The 20,179-nt window shown below is 38.9% G+C and overlaps 1 protein-coding gene across 3 annotated transcripts in view; it reads left to right on the plus strand.

Moving 5' to 3' along the window:
- mcama (melanoma cell adhesion molecule a) overlaps positions 1-19,664 on the plus strand; it is a 49,978-nt gene extending 30,314 nt beyond the window's left edge. Inside the window, exons 3-16 of one of the 3 annotated variants that reach the window (XM_044221738.1) lie at positions 1,300-1,528; positions 1,680-1,750; positions 1,932-2,019; positions 2,270-2,449; positions 3,786-3,913; positions 5,558-5,702; positions 6,029-6,144; positions 7,334-7,475; positions 8,486-8,616; positions 9,588-9,729; positions 10,713-10,748; positions 14,015-14,144; positions 14,926-15,046; positions 16,534-19,664. In XM_044221738.1, coding sequence (XP_044077673.1) covers positions 1,300-1,528; positions 1,680-1,750; positions 1,932-2,019; positions 2,270-2,449; positions 3,786-3,913; positions 5,558-5,702; positions 6,029-6,144; positions 7,334-7,475; positions 8,486-8,616; positions 9,588-9,729; positions 10,713-10,748; positions 14,015-14,144; positions 14,926-15,046; positions 16,534-16,536 — 1,662 coding nt within the window. In that variant the 3' untranslated portion in view covers positions 16,537-19,664. The remainder of the gene's footprint in view (positions 1-1,299; positions 1,529-1,679; positions 1,751-1,931; positions 2,020-2,269; positions 2,450-3,785; positions 3,914-5,557; positions 5,703-6,028; positions 6,145-7,333; positions 7,476-8,485; positions 8,617-9,587; positions 9,730-10,712; positions 10,749-14,014; positions 14,145-14,925; positions 15,047-16,533) is intronic. The other 2 variants (XM_044221739.1, XM_044221740.1) reach the window with 2 other exon arrangements.
- The last annotated feature ends 515 nt before the right edge of the window (positions 19,665-20,179 follow it).

The raw sequence follows: 20,179 nt of genomic DNA on the forward strand, positions 1-20,179 counted from the left end.
TGTATATAGATAGCTTACAATAACAGATAGTAGGTGATGTCACATCCCTTCTGTTAATTTCTTAGAGATGATTTTCCCTGAGGGAAAGAGATGAGTCCCCTGCTATTGTCAAATTACTTCTACAACTATTATTATAATTTATATAGCATGTTACAAACAGTCAAAACAAATTAAACACTAAAAAAAATTTGATTAAACAGTAATAATTAACAGTAGTTTTAGTGTGGTCCATATACAGTATAATCCATATATACAGTATGCATAACGTCAGTGTTTCTGCATAGTATGGTAGAGGGGTGACGCCTCTTCTGAAATAAACAGTTCTTCCACTGAGGTCAGAAGAAATTATTAAATTTTTATGAAATATAATATTAAGAGTCTGGGAAAATGAGCAGTGGTGCTCAGCAAATGCCACATATTTAATGAGTGAGGCACTTGTTTCAACCATCATCTAGTAACTACTGTAATGGCTCAGCAAAACAAGATTTGGACCCAAAAGCACGACTCTTTGACTCAGGAGACAGAGTAAAAACAAAGTTTACTGAAACAATGAGGCAACAGGTAAGCAGTCAAAACTGGCAAACAAGTCGAAAGGGGTATAAATTAGCAGGCAAAAATCCAAAAAGACAGGCAAGGGTCAAAACCAGGGCAGGCGGAAAACAGGGAACAGGCTAGAAAGCTATGGCTCGGATGGCTGAATAGACGAGTAGGTGGAAATGAGCAGGTGCACGTTTGGATGTGGGAATCAGGTAAGTGGAACTGGCACTGAACACAGTGTGGGTAACTGCTGGTATGACTGGAAATGACAGGATCTGGAATGACAAGTGAGTTAGTGAGTGGCAAGCAAAATGGACAGAAAAAAATTGCAAAAATGAATAACTGGCTAACACCATGACAACTACACTGATAACGAGACGAAACGTGTAAGTATCTGTCTGATTCAGCTCAGCAGATGACAGTGATTGATTGATGAGTGGATCACATTGCAGAAGTTAATCAGAGCAGCACGCCAGAATGTAAAATTTTACAAGTTGGGAAAAGTAGAGACAAATGGCTCGATCAGTCACAGTCATGTGGGGATGCGAGAGGAAAAACTCATCGCTGCTCTGCCTGTCAGACATAAAGCTGAAGTTAGTTTGATAATTACCAGCTGGACACACGTTTTAACCCATTATACCTGTAAGCAAAACTGGCCAATATTAACCAAATACCAAACGTTTAACCCTAAAATAGTGTATATTCAAAATGTCAGAGTTGAGTGAAAGGTGAAGTGTTTCCTGACTGTGTGTCCTCCTACAGAGAGGTGTAGGTCTCAGCTCCCGGATGCGGATCTTTTACGGTGACGACAGTCAGCAGATGGTGGACAATAACACAGACTACAGCAGCCGCATCAAGGTGACTTCAGACCAGCAGGGAACTCAACTCACCATCCAAGATGTCCAGCTCTCTGACGAGAGGGAATTCTTCTGCCAGGTTAATGGGCTGGCTGCCGGGAACGCTGAGGGCAAGACCCACCTCAGAGTTTTTGGTATGGAAGCTCACACAACACTTTCTCTGTGGCAGACAAATCATTGTTTAAAGGAAAATTATAAGTCTTAAGAATGCCTTGAAGATTTATCTTTGTTTCATGTTTTAGTTATTTATTATAAATTACTAAAGTGATTATTTTCCTGATTCAGCTCCTCCAGAGGCTCCAGTGATCGAGGGTGTCCTTACTGGAATATCTGTGACCAATGAGGTGCCATCTAAGGTGGGTCCACTTAACCTTAGACACTGAGATTAACCAATACAATAATCTCTGTGATTACCATGTTGAGTACTCAGATAGTTACTGAAATCTCTGTTTGTCTACAGTGTTTGTGTATCCCATTTACTGTTGAAACGGCCAAGTTCAAGATAATAAAGATTTGTCAATGTGACTCTCCATCCAGGTTGCATCATGTGAGGCTCGCAACGGCTTTCCTAAACCCAACATCACCTGGTACAGGAACAGCATGCCACTGATGTCTGTACCAGGACGTAAGTGCAAACAGTAGTTGGGCCATTGTGTCTCAGAGGGTCTGCCATGTAACAAAGTGTTTCCTTTTGTTTAAATCCAGGCCATGACTTTACCCCATTTAATTTCAGATCTCAGCACTGGTGATCCCCTCGTCAAAATTTGAATTTGTCCAATACCTGCAAAATGTGTAAAAATTAATTTTCATCTGGTATCAGTGTTGGCTGTGATCCATTGTTACATATTGTCTATATTGTCTTGTCCATACTCCAGATGTAAACGTGTTGATCCTGGTGACCCGAGAGACCAGTGGCTTCTCCTCCGTCCAGAGCACACTGGAGTACAAGGTGGTTAAGGAGGACAAGGATGCCCATTTCTCCTGTGAGGTCAGCTTCTTCGTTCCGGGAGCCATCAGGACAGTCGAGTCCAACAGCGTCAACATAACTGTTCACTGTGAGTTAACGCTGAGCCTTTTTATACTTCTGTCATGTAGGCCTGGCTGAAAGAGCGATCTAATCTTACTAATAGTTGATGTTTGTATCACATCCGTGGTTGACAGCAATTGTCTCATAATGTAGATAAAATAATTGCTGCAAAGCTCTTCCATCTTTGGGACATCCTACCGCAACTTGTTCAGTTCAGTGTTTCCTCTGCTGTGCGGCCAGCTTTTTAAAATTTGTAACAGCATTGCAATATTTTAAAATAATCCTGTTGTAACACATGTGTCTGCCTCTCAATATAAGATCATTTATAGTGACTATTTAACTGTTTTTATCTTAATTACATCTATTGTGCCCTACTTTCTGTTGTCAGTGAGTTTTGTATTTATTTTTCTCTATATGGTATCATTATAAGATTAGTGTAGAGACTGTTGATTTGTATTGAATCCTATCCTCCTGTTTTTTATTGCATTTTATTTGGCCTACTCACTGGGTGAATCCTTGATGGAAGATATTGTGTGTTTCAGTTGGTTAACAGATGCCAATGCATTATTCAAACTTGCACACTGTTAGCAGAAGATTATTAAGACACCAACATCAGGAATGACAACCAGCGCATCCATGGGAGTGCTGGTGATAACTTGTTTGCGTCTGTAAAAAAACAATTAAATTTTATTTATATAGCTCCAATTCATAACAGAAGTTATCTCATTGCACTTTTCCTATAGAGCATGTCTAGCCTGTACTCTTTATAATATTAAATCATCTCCATTCATATACATGTCTTTGCAGCTCTGATAATATGTCACTCCGTTTCTCCTTAACCTATCAGGCTAACAACAGCTCGTTATTTAAAGGGGCATTCCACACATTTACACATGAAGTTCAGTTAAGTTGTCATGAGGAGTGCTGCTTAGCCTGTAAAAAAAGATGTATAAAGTCATCTTTAACTTGGGAGGGAAGTTTCCAAAGTTTGAAAAAATAAACCTGATGATGTAATTTGTAGGATCCAGCATTTATAGAGCTTGACTCACACCAGGGACTAAAAGTTGGAATATTTCAGCCTCAGCTGCTTTGATTTTGACCATAGTTTTTTAATCTCTCGATATTAAATTGCTGGAATACCCCTTTAAACCTTGTTATTGTCAATTATGCTATATTATTTCAAATTTAACAGATACATTATTGGTCTGTTGGTCCATTGTTTGAAACAGTTTAGTAGCGATACTGTGGCAGGCAGAGCCAAACACAGTCTGTGCTGTCAGCATTATGGAAATGGCCTTGTAAAGTGACTTTAGCTGAATAAGCCTGCTTAATTTGATTCTGTGTGTTTGTGTGTGTGTGTCCAGACCCCACCACCATGGTGGAGCTTTGGAAGGAGTCGCCCCAGGGCTTGGTCAAAGAGGGGGATACTGTGGAGCTGCGTTGCCAGGGTGATGGCAACCCCCCGCCACCCTTCATTTTCAACAGAGAACAAGTAAGAATGGGAGGCATTTTCTCACCCCAAGTCCCCAAGTGAGAATGGGTGACATGCAGGAGACATGTAGGGAATGTTTTTGATATGCAGAGCTCACAAGGCCCCATGCAGACATGAGTGTGCAAGGTCTGTGAAGGCTCTGTCAGCTCTGACCCTGCAGATCCAGACTGGGGTCTGAGACCGGAGGCCACACTGACAGGGCTCATTCCCATGTCAGACACACATGCATTGTATGTGTGGACAATACAAAAACTCAGCTGACTGCAATTTTAACTTCCTAACTAGGCAGTCAGGGACATTTGGTTAGTAGTTGTTGTAACAACTGACTTAGGAGGTAAAAGCGTAATTTTTGCGTCTAAAGATAATGAAAGAAAATTGTGGGTTTAGTTATTTTTTCAATCTAGGTCTTATTTGAATACTTCTGGCCATCATCCTATGTTATGATACAATATTTTACTCACTCACAAAATGTATTGCTGAGATCTTGAGACACGATGACTCCGCTAGACACTGCTTTAACCAGTCAAAATGTCTATGAAGACTGTGAGTGTGTAAGGCTCATTACACACCAGAAAACAGAATTGTTGGACGAATAAAAAACGGAGAGATGTTTTTTTCTGTTACAAGATCCTTAGCGCCCCTTCATTATGGCCTGGTCATCAATTCATTCCAATTATTCGCTAGCGGGGGATAAAGTAAATCTGCGCAAGCTGTTTTAACTGTGCTGACCTTTGAGGGAATGGAGAGCCAAAGAGTCCAAAATGGAGGAGCCTGTGTTGCACCATCCACTTTTATTTAGCCTCTTCTGCTGGAGTATAAAATGCTCCACAGAAAGGGTATGGTTTGCAGGTTATGATACACATGACGATAAACATACTCACCATAGTGCGCACACTCACAGTTTTGCAATGCAATGAACAATATAACAGGCATTTTGTGTGCTTTCATTTTTACTTTCAAGTAAGTGGGCTTGGATATTAGAGTTAAACATTTAGGATTTGTTTAAATTCTGTCTGCGTCTCACCACTTATGTTTCTCACCCTAATGGACTCCAAAGTAAATTGTGGCTGCCTTTGTAGCTCAGATCACAGGAGTAAAACTGGTTAGTAAAATGTTACCATGGGGGCTGAAACTATGAAAAGAAAAAAGTAAAAAAATATATATATATTTTCTGTAACCTACATCATCCTCTGACAATAAGCTTCAGATGTCATCAGCTTTTTATCAGTAAAGTTGAAAGTAATGAATTTATGTATGTTTGGGGAAAGTATTTTAAACTGGCAACCAAAGCAGGATTTTCAGCCTGTGTTTGATCACTCTCTAAGAGGTCTCCAAAAATTACATGATTCTGAAGGTTTGTTTTATTACCTGTTTTCTACCCACAAATTCGCTTTCTGCCAAATAAAGTTCAAGGAACTCAGTCATCTTTTCAAGGTAATGCTAAAGTCTGCAAGTGTCCACCATAGTAACCTATGTGACAAATCAGACGCTATTTCCATTTCTCTTGGAAATACAGTATGTCTTAGAACATTCACCCTAAAAGCACATCTGAGCCAACAAACGAAGAACATACTGTAGTTTTTGTCTTTACTTTCACATAATCACAACATGGATTTACATTACAAATGAGAGTATTTGTTACAGGAGCTGGATGTGGACTTGGAGAGCAGAGGTGATGACTTGATCCTGTCTCCAGTGTCCCGGAAAGACAGCGGCATCTACCAGTGTCGCCCTCTTGACACTGACGACTACACCGAGGTCAAAGGAGAAATGCAGCTCACTGTGCACTGTGAGGAACGATCACACACACACACACGCACACAGAAAAACATATATATAAAAACACACATACATATAACATATCATATATTTGAAACAGGCTTAGAGAGAGAAACAACAAGGAAGATGCAATAGTAAGCTGTAGTTACGTTGGTTGGCACATTTTTTCACTTTGGACAGAGCCAGGCTAGCTGTTTCCTTCACTCTTTATGTTAAGCTATGCTAACCTTGTCCTGACTCCAGCTCTATACAGACATAAGATTGATATTGGTCATTGGTCAGCCTTGTGACACTGTGTTTCCTGTGTCTTGTTCTGTCGGTGTTTGTTGTGTTTAGACTTGGACCCAGCTGTGGTGGTACCTAAAGACTCAGAAGTCATGCTCAAAGGAGAAGATCTGACTGCAACCTGCAACGCTCTGTCCTCCCTGAAAACTTCCACTGTCTGGTACAAGGTATGTACACATTAGTCATTGTACAGAAAAGGACATTTTTAGGCTAGCTGAAAGCTCATAAATTGTTGCATCATTCAGTTATAATATACATACTGTGAGTACAGACTCTGCACTTTTTTCAACCGACACATTTCAGTACAGTGCCCTGGCTTTTAAGTGGTCTTTTTTCAATATAGAGGAGAGTACAAAATACTAAATTAAGCATCTGTAACTCAGAATCAATTCGGGCCTTTAAACACTGTTGTCAGCGAACCCTAATATGAATATACAGTATTACAATTAAAAATGACAATGTATGAGTGAAGTTTTGAAGCGACTGTTTTGTTTATACTCGCGTGAGACACTGTGGAGCAAGCCTCCGCAGAACGTTTTGTCTGTTGCAATATTCTACGACGCGCCATGGGGCATACAAACAAAATATCGTGAATAAGCAGAAAGTCAACGAGCGTTACCGGAAGAATGGCGATGGCGATCCCTCATACTTTTCCACACTTTTCTACAAAATGACTTATCTTTTGCCAGTGTGGTGGTGGCGATCTCTCTCCATGAACTGAGAGTCATTTGGCTGTCCCTGTGGTCTCGCAAAAAAGGGTGGCAGAGGTGTTCGTAGAGGCGAACATGCCCGGCCAGTCTACCTTTGGCGTCCATGTTGAAATGAAATCGCACCTAGTTAAAAAAATTCGAGGTGCGCGACCAAATGCAGCAACAGCTTGCGGCTCTACGTGAAAGGCACAATGACATCATTTTTCTTTGTTCTTTGAGCTAAATGCTAACATCAGCATGCTAACATGCTCACAATGACAATGCTAATATGCTGATGTTTAGCGGTTGTAGTGTTTACCATGTTCACCATGTTAGTTTAGCATGTTAGTATGCTAACATGTGCTAATTAGCACTGAACAAAAAGTGCAGCTGAGGCTGATGGGAATGTCATTAGTTTTGCAGCTATTTGGACCTAAACCATTGTATTGTACACATTTAAATTTTGACCTGAAAAATCAGGCAATCACCAAAGTTATAACAATTCATCATCTGGGGACCACGAATGTCTGCACAAAATTTCATGGAAATCCATCCAATAGAAAATGCATCATGCAATTGATAACTGTTGCTAACTGATACAGGTCCACTGACCATTCTCAATTGCCAACATCACCTGTTTTCATTCACTGATTGTATGTATGTGTAGGATGGGCAGCAGGTGGGTAAGGGGAACACATTGCACCTGAAGGACGCCACCTATGAAACAACAGGAGAGTATGTATGTGAAGTGACCGTTCCCTCCCTGCCCGCCTTGCACACCAGCGGCTCCGTACACATCATCGTCCAAGGTCAGTCATCCCGTACACCACTTCATCAACTTCACTTTACTTGCAATGCCAAGAGAAGTTTCCAAATGATAGACCTTTTCTAGAGTCTTCTGCATTAATTATGTAGCTGAAGCCAATAAGTTGCCATCCACCTTTTTTTTTTTGCCCTTTTCCACTTTCTACACAAAAAGAAAAACTGAGTGAAAACAACAAAAATTCAGGGAAAAGAAAAAGCCTATGTATCTAACCCTTACGTTTGGCTGAGGTGGAAAAGTAGGCATATCGAAAAAATGATTGCAATAATGGCCTAAGGAAACAAATCGATCTTGTTATGGCACCTGCTTCTACTTCTATTCTGCAGATGTTTCACATGCCAAAGTTGAATATAAGCACTCAGATGTCTTTCTATATTGATTTTTATTCTGTATTGCTGTAGTTTGTTCTTGCTGGTTCTTAGATATGTGGCCATGTTTTTGGTGCAGGCATTTTCTTGGTTATGAATGGCCTCTCTAGTGACTATTTCTTTGTCCTCCAATTTGATTAGCCTGAGAGCTCTGATTTGAAACACCTGCCTCAGTTACTACAAGTGACAGTCAGGTGAAGTTTGGATTTTATCCTATAGAAGCTAGTGTGCCCAAACGTAGATCTTTAGAACTTGAAATAAAGAATTGCATCAGAGTTACGAGTGTGCAGATTTCAAACCACTGGAGGGCTTTTAATGTGAAACATCTGTACAGGAAGTGTCAAGATCAACTGACAGTAGCTTAACATCGAATGAAAAGTAGAACTGGAATTTATTTGTGAATGAAAACAGTATTTCTGCTAAAAAAACAACAACCTCAGAGCAGCAGAGTGGTGAGTATGACATGACTGTTGTTGTACTGTACTGATAGATTAGTGATGGAGGAAATGTTGAAATTGCATTTACAGCAAGCAAAATAAAACAGGAGCAGATCAGAAAACTGCCTTGTTACTGAACAATGACGAACTATACTTATAAACGTAATTTGAGAATGTGTGTGTGTGTCTAGGTGGTCCCCAGCTGGTGGGAGTGGAGCAGGAGGTGCAGCTGGAGGAGGCAACAGGCAGGATGGTGAACCTGAGCTGTGAGGCTCAGGGCCATCCACTGCCCAGCATCTCCTGGACCATCATCGGCAGCCAGGTATCCAGTCTGACTCGCAGCACTAACTTAATTCACGATAGAATTAGATGCAATTCATCATGCAATATTCATGTACAGTAGACCCTAGTTTTGTTTGTAGTGATGCTAACGTTTACATGTGAAGATGAAAATCATGAAAGTGGTGGAGTCAAACCAAACGCGTTACGCTGACAGAGAAAGCAAGGTTGTCTGGGTAGATTATAATTATTATAGTTTTATTTCTTACATTTTTCTGCTGTATAAATAGTGAAACAATATTTTTTATATATTATAAAAAATATTATATTAGAATATTTTGAGTGATTACCATTAAAGATTTGTAAATTTTTATAGGTACCTGTGTCATTGTTCTTGTATTTTGGGTTCCTGGCAGCTTTATGCTTTGTTAAATTGAAAAAAATGATAAGTCAGACTTATAGCTGAGTTTGTGCTGGGAAAAAGATTCCACACATGTGGTGCTAAAGACAAATATGAATTCATAGAAAATCTGCAAAAACAACCAAAATGAACCCGGACTCCTGAGGCTTATTATTATTAATGAACAAACGTGCATGATCTTTTGCATTGTAGTCAAATAAAATACAGCAGTTTGTAAAAATTTGAAACGTGAAATGATAAAAGTGGTATTTCAGCCAGGAAACATACTATTTTCAACAGGTAACAGGTTCGACAGGGTCTCCTGGACATATTTCTTGGCAAAAATTGTTAAAAAGTAAAATCCTTTACATACATTACTGTATAGTGTTATTTTGCAGCTTTACAAGTGAGGTGCCACTGCAGTAATGGCGGCTTGTTTACTTATACCTACTACATCTGAGTTTAAAGTTTTGGTAGTTGTGAGCACCAGCAGTATTTTGGTAGCATGCTTTGTCCCATGAGCTTTATTTTGCAAATAGTTAATGCTCACTGATGTAGAGATAGAAATGTGCGCGGTGTTATCATTAAGAAGGTGTTTGTGTGTGTCTCCACAGAACTGGCATGAGGTGGTGAACAAAGCAAACGAGCACATGACTCACAGCGTGGTGTCAGTCAAAGTCACCTCGGACATCAGCGCTCTGTGCAACGCTTCCAATGACATGGGCACTGAAGTCAAGGCTTTCAGCATCAAAGCCAGTAAGAGCCTCTCTCTCACTTAGCACTGGCAAATCTGTATGATTGGATCATGCTGTATATTCATGGGACGGAGAGGGAACCACAACATTTACATTTAAACAGTGCTAGTTTTGAAAATTCCTCCATTATGTTAAAGAGCCACAACAATCTCTCTCTCCCCCCCTTTTAGCCCATTTAATTCCAATCTTTATTCCAACGTGACAAGACTGTTACAGAAATTGGCTTCTCGTTCATTGAGGGAGCTGTGATGAGTTGAAAAGTAATGATATGAAGGAAGAAGAGTGCTCTCTGCTCTCTCATGGACTTTATCAGTGATGGAGTTTAAAACTTAGTTTGCTTTTGAAGCTTTCATTAATGACCATCTTGAGCATGTGGGTTGCTTGCCTCAAATTCATAATTTATTAGAGAATTTTGCTGCCTGTTTTATAATGTCAGACTGTGTACAAGAATAGAATGAAAAGATGTGAAGTTGACACTATGTATCAATTCTGTAATAAATTATAAAATTGAACGTTTACATGACAAAAAGCCATTATCTTAATGCAGCGATTCCCAACCTTTTTGGCTCATGACCCCATAAAATGAAGCAATGTTTACCTGTGACCCCTCATCACAGGTTATGACTGCAGTGCAGGCATTAATTGTGAGCAGTTTAGCCAGAGTGATTTTCATTTGAAGGATAACACATACATATTTTGTTTTCTTTTTTATCTCTTTAATCATCTTGTGACTCCTCTGGGGTCCCGACCCCCAGTTTGGGAACCACTGCTTTAGCAGATAGATAAAGCCAGTATTGTTACGTATTCTGTCTGAAAAGGGCTTTACATTCTTCAAAACCCTCTAGTCAGCTCGGTTCCCCTCACACCTGCAGAAGAATATGGGATTGTTTGAGATTACTAAAGCAGCTGTGATAAAATTAAATATGAGAAGTGTCTGTGTGTGTATTGGGGGCCCACTCTAAGTGTTGTTCTACTTGTTCACAGTTCCCAGGGTCACCTCAACTGCACCCTTCTCTCCTGGTAAGATTGTTGCTCTACAGTCACTTCTTGTTAAAGACGCCTCTTTCCCTTTCGCTTTCTTCTGTCTCAATGTTCACGCTTTAGTCATTGTCTGTGACAATGAAGGACTATATACAATATTTATGATTTTTCATACAGGGACTCTATACCAGGACTGTCTTTGGTTTGCTGGCAGATCTTTGGGATGGCCTGTGGGCATATTAAATATTCTGTTTGATACAGAGAGAAAAGTCATAACACCAGCAAATTCAAGCACGGCAACAGTTATAATGATAGTCGGACCAAGCGCTCTGCCGTGGTAAAAACATTATTTATATAGCCCAGAATTTTTTAAGCAAACAAAAATAATAGTGTTTCGCTTTTACTGACTTTTCCAGACAGTCTTTTGTTTTATAGTGCATTTTTACATACCAGGTGAAATTGCAGTGAAGTATGGAGAGGAGCATTATTATGGGGCAATTTTCTGACTTTATCTGAGCAGTCACTTACATACCATTAAAATCTTTACTAGCCTGTGGGGAATACAATTAGCAAATAAAGAGCATTTCAGAGTCCCTCCTCACCCACAACCATTAAGAACAACAATAACAAAAAAGAAACAATGTGATGTCAATGTCTAGAGTAGAGTGCTGTGTTGCTCTCAGGAAATAAATATTTGGTCGCATGTTGTTTACTGAGATCATTAGGGGTCCTATTTAAACACTCGTACAGTCCCTCTACACACACTTAACAAGGAGTGGAAGATCTACTTTAAGAATGAATTGCATCACTTTTTTATGACACTCAGAACCATAAAATGAATGACGCCGTCTTAGTCTGTTTCTCCGTTTTTGTGGATTCAGCACATTCAAAAGGCTGATCTGGGTAATTCAATGCAGGAAAAGTGAATAAAATCCAGAAAATAGCATAATAGCAAATAAGAAAAAAAATAGCACTTGTAGTGTCTCACACATGAAAAAGGCTAATAATAATTTTGTCCCAAACGGTTATGGTAAATGTGATAAATATGGGGCCATGGGGTCATTAATGTTATTAGTAACACTTGTGCTTTTCCTACTATGTCAAGTTAAAATGTCTGCTGTGAACACTAGGTTTAAATTTTTGCAGTATAAATACATATTACTCTCTCTCTTTTGTACCAGTTAAATAATAATCATTCAGTATAATGATAATAATATCCTCAGCTACAAACTGTAGTTCAGAGTAGGGAACATGTATACTTCTTCTTTTCCTTTCGGCTGTTCCCTTTCAGGGGTCGCCACAGCGAATCATGTGCCTCCATCTAAGCCTGTCCTCTGCATCCTCTTCACTCACACCAGTTAACTTCATATTAGGGAACATGTATACATTGTTAGTATAGTTAAGGAGAGAAAGTTAACTTCAGGTGTTGGACAGTGGGTGAGGTGGGGGGTCTGGGGACTCTACTATAGCTGCACCATCGCACCACGGAGGGGATGGAACAGTTGGGGAAACTTTTATTGAGCCAATATATATAACCCTGATGCAATAAACATCAATTTGGGATTAAAGCGGACAATGACAATGAAAGGGCTGAGATACTATGACTGTGGAATTAAAGCAATGTGTTTGATGATTTTTATTGTGTTAGTAATAGTACACTGATTTGCTACAAATTCTGTCTATCATCATCATCACTGACAAACTTTGTTGTTTAGAAACACAGGCTGCTAGTTTGATGGCAGTAAACTGGCAAAAGCGGGAGTTGGCAAAATGAACTGTAATTAAAACGAAGAGAATACACCACTGCACAAATATGACGTTGTGACTATATGATACGATTCATTTAACAATAAGACAAAGTTGGATATTTGCAAGGTATGAACCCCCCAAAAATATGATGAGTTACTACAGGAATATTTTAAAATATTTTAGTGATGTTAGAAATTAGAATAAAAAGATGAATTAGGGGTGCCCTGGTAGCTCACCTGGTAAAGCGTGTGCCTCATGTACAAGGCTGAGTCCTTTGAATGAGATTCAAATGCAGCCCGCAGCCCTTAGCTGCATGTCATCCTCTCTCTCTCTCTCTCTCCCCCACATTTCCAGTCTCTCTTCAGCTATTCCTATCAAATAAAGGCAAAAAGCCCAAAAAATAATCTTTAAAAAATGAGTTGATACCAGATACATTCTCAGTCCTTATAAGAATGTTACACAGGGCTTAAAATTAAAAATTGAGTTAACATACTGTAGTAGTTTGGGGAAAGTGTACCCTCTTTGTTTATGGAAAAGAAGAAAAGAAAAGCCTTCTTTTCATTCTAAATGGATAATGAAATCTAAATAAAATCAGTTATTAAGGATATGGGTCACAGAATAAGTGAAATTTCTTTAGTCCTGCCACTTTAATGACACTGAAATATAATAGACATGATTTCACACTTGGCTAGTTATTTGTTATGCATGAGGAAATGGACTTTGTTAAATAAGCCACATAAGAAACAAAATTATTCAAATAATGCAGTTTGTAGGTATAGAACAGATGTTTCCTCATCCTTATTTTTAAAAGGCTACTCCAGTCATTTAGCATTGCACTTCCATAAAGTTGGGGTCTTGCGAGAGACAGATTAAAAAAGAAGAATGGTTGAAAACGAAGCAGCAGAGGCCGAGATATTCTGACTTAGCTCCAAGCTCCAAAAACACTGGATCCTACACTTCCCATAATGCAACCAATAGCATCTTTTTGTTAGACTTTTCCTGCCTTGTGAACGCCCCTAAACATCCCAGGTCTTTCAAACTTCACACCCCCAGTTTGTAACGCAGGCTTTCTGTTATAAATTTGTATACTCTAAGTCCAAACTGAGATTACTTTGGTCATTTTTCCAAGACTTGACAAAGCTCCTCCAGAGATCACAGACGGCATTATACAACTGTTGCACCTGTTTTCACAGACTGAGTAGTTCTCCACAAGACCGGAGAACTGACCTTTTATGTGTAAAATTGGTGAAGTGCCGCTTTAAAAATATACAGAATGCAGCGTTTCCCCTCAGCTGTAAGCTCAGGCAAATGTGATTTGTTTTGTGTAGAAGCTGATGGAGTTTACCTGTAAACACAAACTGTATTGATCTACAGTGAACTTAGTTAAATTGCGATAAGGTTCGTGATCTCAGTAGTTTATATGGCCAAGACTTTGCCCACACCTTCACTGTAATTTGTGGCCAATATGGTTGAATGCCACTGCCGTCAAAGTAGCAGATGAGTAGTATTGCTAGATGGACTGACACTAAAATGTCTGTCTGTGTGTGTTTGTGCAGCTGAGGGCAGTGGGGTGATCATAGTGGTGATCATACTGTGTCTGCTGCTGCTGGCCATCCTCGGCAGTGTTCTCTACTTCCTGCATAAGAAGGGAAAGATCCCCTGCGGACGCTCAGGGAAACAAGAGATGTGAGTACTTTACTGATAAGTCTGGTGATATTATATTTTTTTCTTATCATCAACAAATCCCATGAAAAGACCAACAATAAATTGATCCTACTAACTAAGTATTATCTGTGTATCCAAAGCCTGATATATCTTATTCCTCTCTGCCATAGAGCTCCATTATTAAAAACACATCAGTGAGCCACACTGTTGCACTGGGTAAGATGTTCCTTCATTACCATGAACACACACCGTAGTTTATTTTGAGTCAATCCCACATACACCATCCTGCTGCTGGAAATACTCACTTGAACACCAAAGGTATATTAATCCGCAGCAGAAAATAGTCCCCAACACACTATTTTCCCCTGAGTAATGTTTGCTTGAAACAACAGTATGCAGATGAATTAGGAAATTACTAAGCTTTTTTAAAAATGAAAGTATATATTTGCGACCTGTTTTGAATGATTGCAGTGGCGTTGAGTGAAGTTGGTGAATATTGATAGATGGACTAATACATTTGAGGTTTTGGTCTTTTTATGGGATTTATTGACTATTAAAAAATATAGAATATCGCCAGCCTTTAATGAAGATGGGAATGTGACTTTTGGTGTTCCTAGATGCATCCAAACCATCAAAATAATGAGGAAGTAACATTTCAATGTTTAAAATGAAAAGCTTAAACCTAACACAACAGACCAATGTTAAACTTGAACTTGGATGTCATTTGTAATGATAACCAATCCCACTGCAGTTACCTGGGTTTTTGTCAAATTCCACACTTGCCAACCCTTCTTTCTGTCAGCAGCACCAAAGAGAAGATCACCAAAGATGACATTGTCGTGGAGATGAAGACCAACGCAAAGAATGAGGATGCTGTCCTCCTTAAGGTTGTCAACGGAGACAAAAAGGGCCCTAATGACCAGGTAACTATTGTGGTGGATGAATATGATGTCATTATTTCACAATATAAAAAAGGACTCAAAGCCTTAAGACCTGCAGTGTTCACTACACCCCACAACAGACAGCTTTCATACAAGTTTGTTCTTCTCAGGTTTACCAGCTGTGGAGCTTAAATGTAAAGTTTGTCCTGACGGAGGTGCTAGAGAAAAGCTTATGACAGGAAATGCAGAGTTGGCTCACTTACACGGTCAACATCCCCACAGAAGCTGTTTTAAATTTGGATATGCAATGTATTATGGGGTATTAACAGTGGCTTTTGCATCAATTATTTAATGGTTATAAATAAACCTGCACCAGCTGTTAGCATACAGAAAACAAATTCTGATATGAGGATGTCTGTATGTGTTTGTGACTTAAAGGGATACTGCCATGTTTTTCAGTATTATCTCCACTGCTTTAATGCTGTTTGCTTGGCTGTTAAATGTGGCTAAAATGGCTGCTATTAGTAGGGGGTTAGCAGAATTAATAAGAGATTTTTTATGGTTTTAAATGAGGCATGAAACTAGCCATTGTTTGGTTGTTGTGCATCATAACAATACATGCTGTACTGTGTTTCATGTTGCTTCTATAAAACAGGCAACATTCAACACAAAAGACATTTTTTGTAGGTTGCAGGCTAGCTGTTTCCAGTCTTCATACTTAAGCTAAGCTAACTGGCTGCTGGCTGTAGCTTCATATGTAATGGACAAGAGGGGGGTTAGAGTAACTTAAACAGTAACATGTGTTTTCACTTTTACTGTTGTCTTTTATTTTTACATTAGGGAGGTTGTGTTTAGTATATGGATGCACACTCAAAGTAAAGGATGCTACATACAAACAGTTGTAAACAGAACATCAGTATTGACGTTTCTGCAAAAGCTTGGATTATGCTCAGTGACGTGAATATTATCGGTAAGACTCAGCCATTAATCTAACCCATAACAGACTCTACAGAGCCTTAACCACATCAAAACATGTATTTTGATTGACATTTCACTCTGTAACAGTTATGAAATTGTAAAGCAAAGTGAGAGAGGCAAAACTCAACATACATGAAAGGTGTTTTGGAGAACTCTGTGTGTGCACATCCACCAACTACAGCCACGCAAATTGTGTCTTTTGCACTCCCTGTAATGTTAAAGGACCAATTTTGGTTCTTAAATGCGGAGATAAGCCATACTCTTACACCACAAGCGTGATCTGATCGTCAGACTGCTCGCGTTTCCTGCCCCATTAGACTTCTTTAGACCGATTTTGCTGCGTTTCCAGATCTCAGCAATTGACTACAACGTTATTATTTCTGATACAAATGACGGCCAAAACTACAAAAATAAGACCCAAATGGTAATAAACAGGAATTTCCCCTTAATTGCTAAAATCTTGAGTTGTTCATGATGAGCGTTTGTGTCCAGGCAGTGTGTATATGTAGGTAAGCTGGTGTTTATACTGATGTCCTCCTCTGTCCCTCCAGTAAAGTCCCTGATGGTTCAGCAGTGACGTAGTGCAGCAGGAGGCAGGACACATGAAGCCAGCAGTCAGTGTGTGTTGGAGCAGAGGAGGCAGTAGACGCTCCCACTGATCTGAGACCTGCAGGGTAACACCACCTCACATTTTGGACATTCCCCCATCATGCTTTGTTCTCAGCAGTATTTAGTAGATTTAAACACACACACACACACACACACACACACACACAAACACACAAGTATGTATGTACAGATGTGTATTTTCTTTTGAATGAATGTTTGCTTCCTGGACATTCAGTTTCTCCATATGTTTTGTTCTATTTCCTCAAACTGTGTTCAGCTCTTGGCTGTTGTTCAGTGTGTGTATGATGGAGTCTCATGTGCATCATCAACTTTTTATTTTTTTTTATTTTTATGAAAGTGTATATATTATATATATTTTGTTATTTAAGATATTTTGGCACTCAGATTTTCATTTCATGGTAGCGTCTGGGTCATGTGCATGTTAATCCGTGTTCATGGGTCCAGGTGAGTTTCAGGACAGGATATGATGTCAGAGACCAAACGCTTGCTGCTCCTCTGTGGCAGCTCTTTACTGTTGGTTCACAGTCACACTGAGAGAAGGCTTGTCAGTGTGTTTGCTTCAATTTGATTTTTGATTGATACCAGTATTTGTAGAAATTGACATTGAAATTTACCCCAAAAAATGACAAATACTAAAGCGTTTCCTCCAGAATCGATGTCTTGTTTGGGTGGAAAAACCTCTGATCTACAGTTAAATCATCGGGAGACACTAAAGCTTGAAATGCAGGATCATAACAGTAATAATATCTATAAAACTTGTCAATCAGACACACTGGCAGCCTTCTTTTGCAAACTGCTGTCAAGCCCTTGTACTGTTTGTAAATACATGTAGTGTACAGACCTGCTAGTGGTGGCCTTGGACTGTTACTGAAGGTGAAAAGGTCAAAGGTTAGTGATCGGCTGTGCCTGTTTTGAAAATGCATCATACACTGAATTAGTTTTTTTGCTTCTTTGGTTTGCTCTGTGTGTTTTCTTTGTGTTTCCACTGAGAGCTAGTTAGGCCTGAAGAAGTGTTCCAGTGTTTGTGCATGTTTGACATGTTTACTACAGATAACACATACAGTACTGCTGACCATTCCGCTTAAGTTTCTGTTTGTTTCTGCACAGTTTGAGAATCAAAGTTGCAGATGCATAAAACTTGCAGTTCGCAGTTTAGTTTTCTGTTCAAAGTTACAATATTATTCCATGGTAATGCAGTTTTTACTGCAGATTGATTTGAAAAGTCTGCTCTGCGTTACCATGAAACTAGTATGAATCTTTAACAACAGTAAAAGCAGACATGGACGTTCTTCTCTGTGATGGATTACTGAACTCCACCAAGTTTCAAGGTGTTTTTTTTATATGTGAAATGAATGTAAAGCAAAGGCTGTGGAAGGTAGAAATACATTGAATGTCTATCTACAGCTCTCCCCAGTTTGTCATGTATCATCACTACATTCGAGTCACAGAGCTAAGCATCAGAGGTTTTTTTGGAAAAAGAGAAATCTCTGACAATCTTTGAACAACCCAGAAAGCTGTTTACCAACACTTCCTGTTGTTTTCCAGAATCCTGAAAGACTCTTTGACCATGTGGATCAACCAAATATTCCATCTGCTATAATATTCATCCCATATTCTAAGACGCAACTGTAATTCCTAAAATGATAGCCGGAAATGACAAATCACCTTGCTCTCTTTATTGTGTATGAAAATATTGGTTGATCAAAAAAATTAAAAATGAATCCCAAATTTAATCCAAAATTGTGATATTCCCTAATCCAAATAGACTGTAGCCGGCAGTGACATACTGCATCTCCTTGCCGGATTTGTAGGATGTGAACCAAAATTTAAATTTTTTTTTTATTTTTTTTTTATTGTTTATTTGGATCTCTGTTAGCTTCCTCAAAGTGGTTTCTACTCAACAAAAACAACAACAATATAAAGACAAACACCAATTTAAAAAAAGATCAGAAAATGTTGAAATAACTCGACATATGAAAAAGTAGACTATAGAAACTTAAAAAAATAGCAGTAAAAAGAAAATATAAACAATCAAAAAAGATTCCAAAACAGCAGAACTGAAAGTAACATCTATGTAAGATTCATGTCAGTTTCCATTTTTTTATATTTTCATACACAATACACAAGTTCTTCTTTTTTTTCTCTTGTGTTGTACAAAACAAGCAAGGTTATATGTCATTTCCGTACACCATCTTAGGAAAAATGGGCTAAAAATCTTTTATATTCTGTAGTGGATGACATTTTTTAATGGGTGGGTGATGATGGGTAAGAATCTTTGAGGATTCTTCAAATACCTTCAGAAGATTTGTAAATGTTTTGTAAATGATCTTCTGGGTTTTTAAAAGACTGTCAGGTATTCATTTTTTTCAGCAATATGGATATTTGAATGTAATAATAGATAATAGATAATGAGAGGCGCAAACTGGAGCTAATCAGGATGCTTAGATGGTCAGTGTACCGGATTTATAGTAAACCAGCTAAAACTTGCAACAACACTGGTATGCTCCTTTAAGGGCCCGAGTTGTTTATATGATGTACTGCTTGCTCACTGTGTAGGTTATTGTGAAAAGATAACATTTTGTTGCTGCGAGCGCTACATTGCCCAGATGACTTGCAACATTAACAAAATAGTGATATGTTTTCTGTTTTCTTGTTTTCCACTGAGTTGAGGTGTTAAAGTTGTAGAAATATCCAGGTACAGGACGTCCTCAGGCAAGAAGTGTCCTCATGCGCAGCGTTATGCTATTATTATGGTTTAGAGAAGCTGCACAAAGCCATAACACCGACCATCTCTGGTGTGCAGTCAAACTTTTCTGATTTGCACCTCGTCTTTTCAGTTTAATACAACTTTAAATACGGCATTTTTTGTTTATTGTTCTGGATTTTTCACCAGTGGGAAAACAAGTTTGAAACTGAACATTGCAGTTATGTTCTGTTTTTCTAAATGTGTGTATATTAAGTACTGTACATGTGATTCTTTGATGCTTGCGGTTTTTTTTAAATATTTTTTGCAAGAAAATAATGCCAAATAAAAATGTTTCATTTAAAGAGAGACAGTTTTTTTCTATCATTATTTTTGCAGGGGTATGAAAGAATAGTTAGTGTTGGAAGGCTTTTCTTTTGCCCGAGGGCTCAGTATGACGCAGAACAGCAGCGAGTTCAGTGTGCTCTCTGTTAGCGCTGCACAGTCCCACAGTGAGGAGACAGGAAGGAGCGCGGCCTCCAAACCGCTGTCAGCACGAGCTGGAAATGACTCCAACAATAGCTCAGATTTCCATCTGGAGTCTGGAAGGACAGAAAACACAGCTCACATCTGCAACGAATTCAAGCACCGTATAGCTGCCCTTCTCCCTGCAAAACAAATCAGCTACTCTCTGTTCATTTAGCGTGAAGCGTACAACTCCAGGTGACGACAACATGTTTATCTCTGAGATGACAGAGTTTAGAAAGTTTCAAAAGATACTACGAAGCCAAAGTGACAACAGCATGTTTCTTATTTTATTTTATCTTGCATTTGCTCAAATGCATTGCTGCCTGTCACAATGTGTGTCTTTTTTTGATAGAACC

This window comes from Siniperca chuatsi, linkage group LG14, assembly GCF_020085105.1.
Source record: "Siniperca chuatsi isolate FFG_IHB_CAS linkage group LG14, ASM2008510v1, whole genome shotgun sequence".
Classification (NCBI taxonomy): Eukaryota; Metazoa; Chordata; class Actinopteri; order Centrarchiformes; family Sinipercidae; genus Siniperca; species Siniperca chuatsi.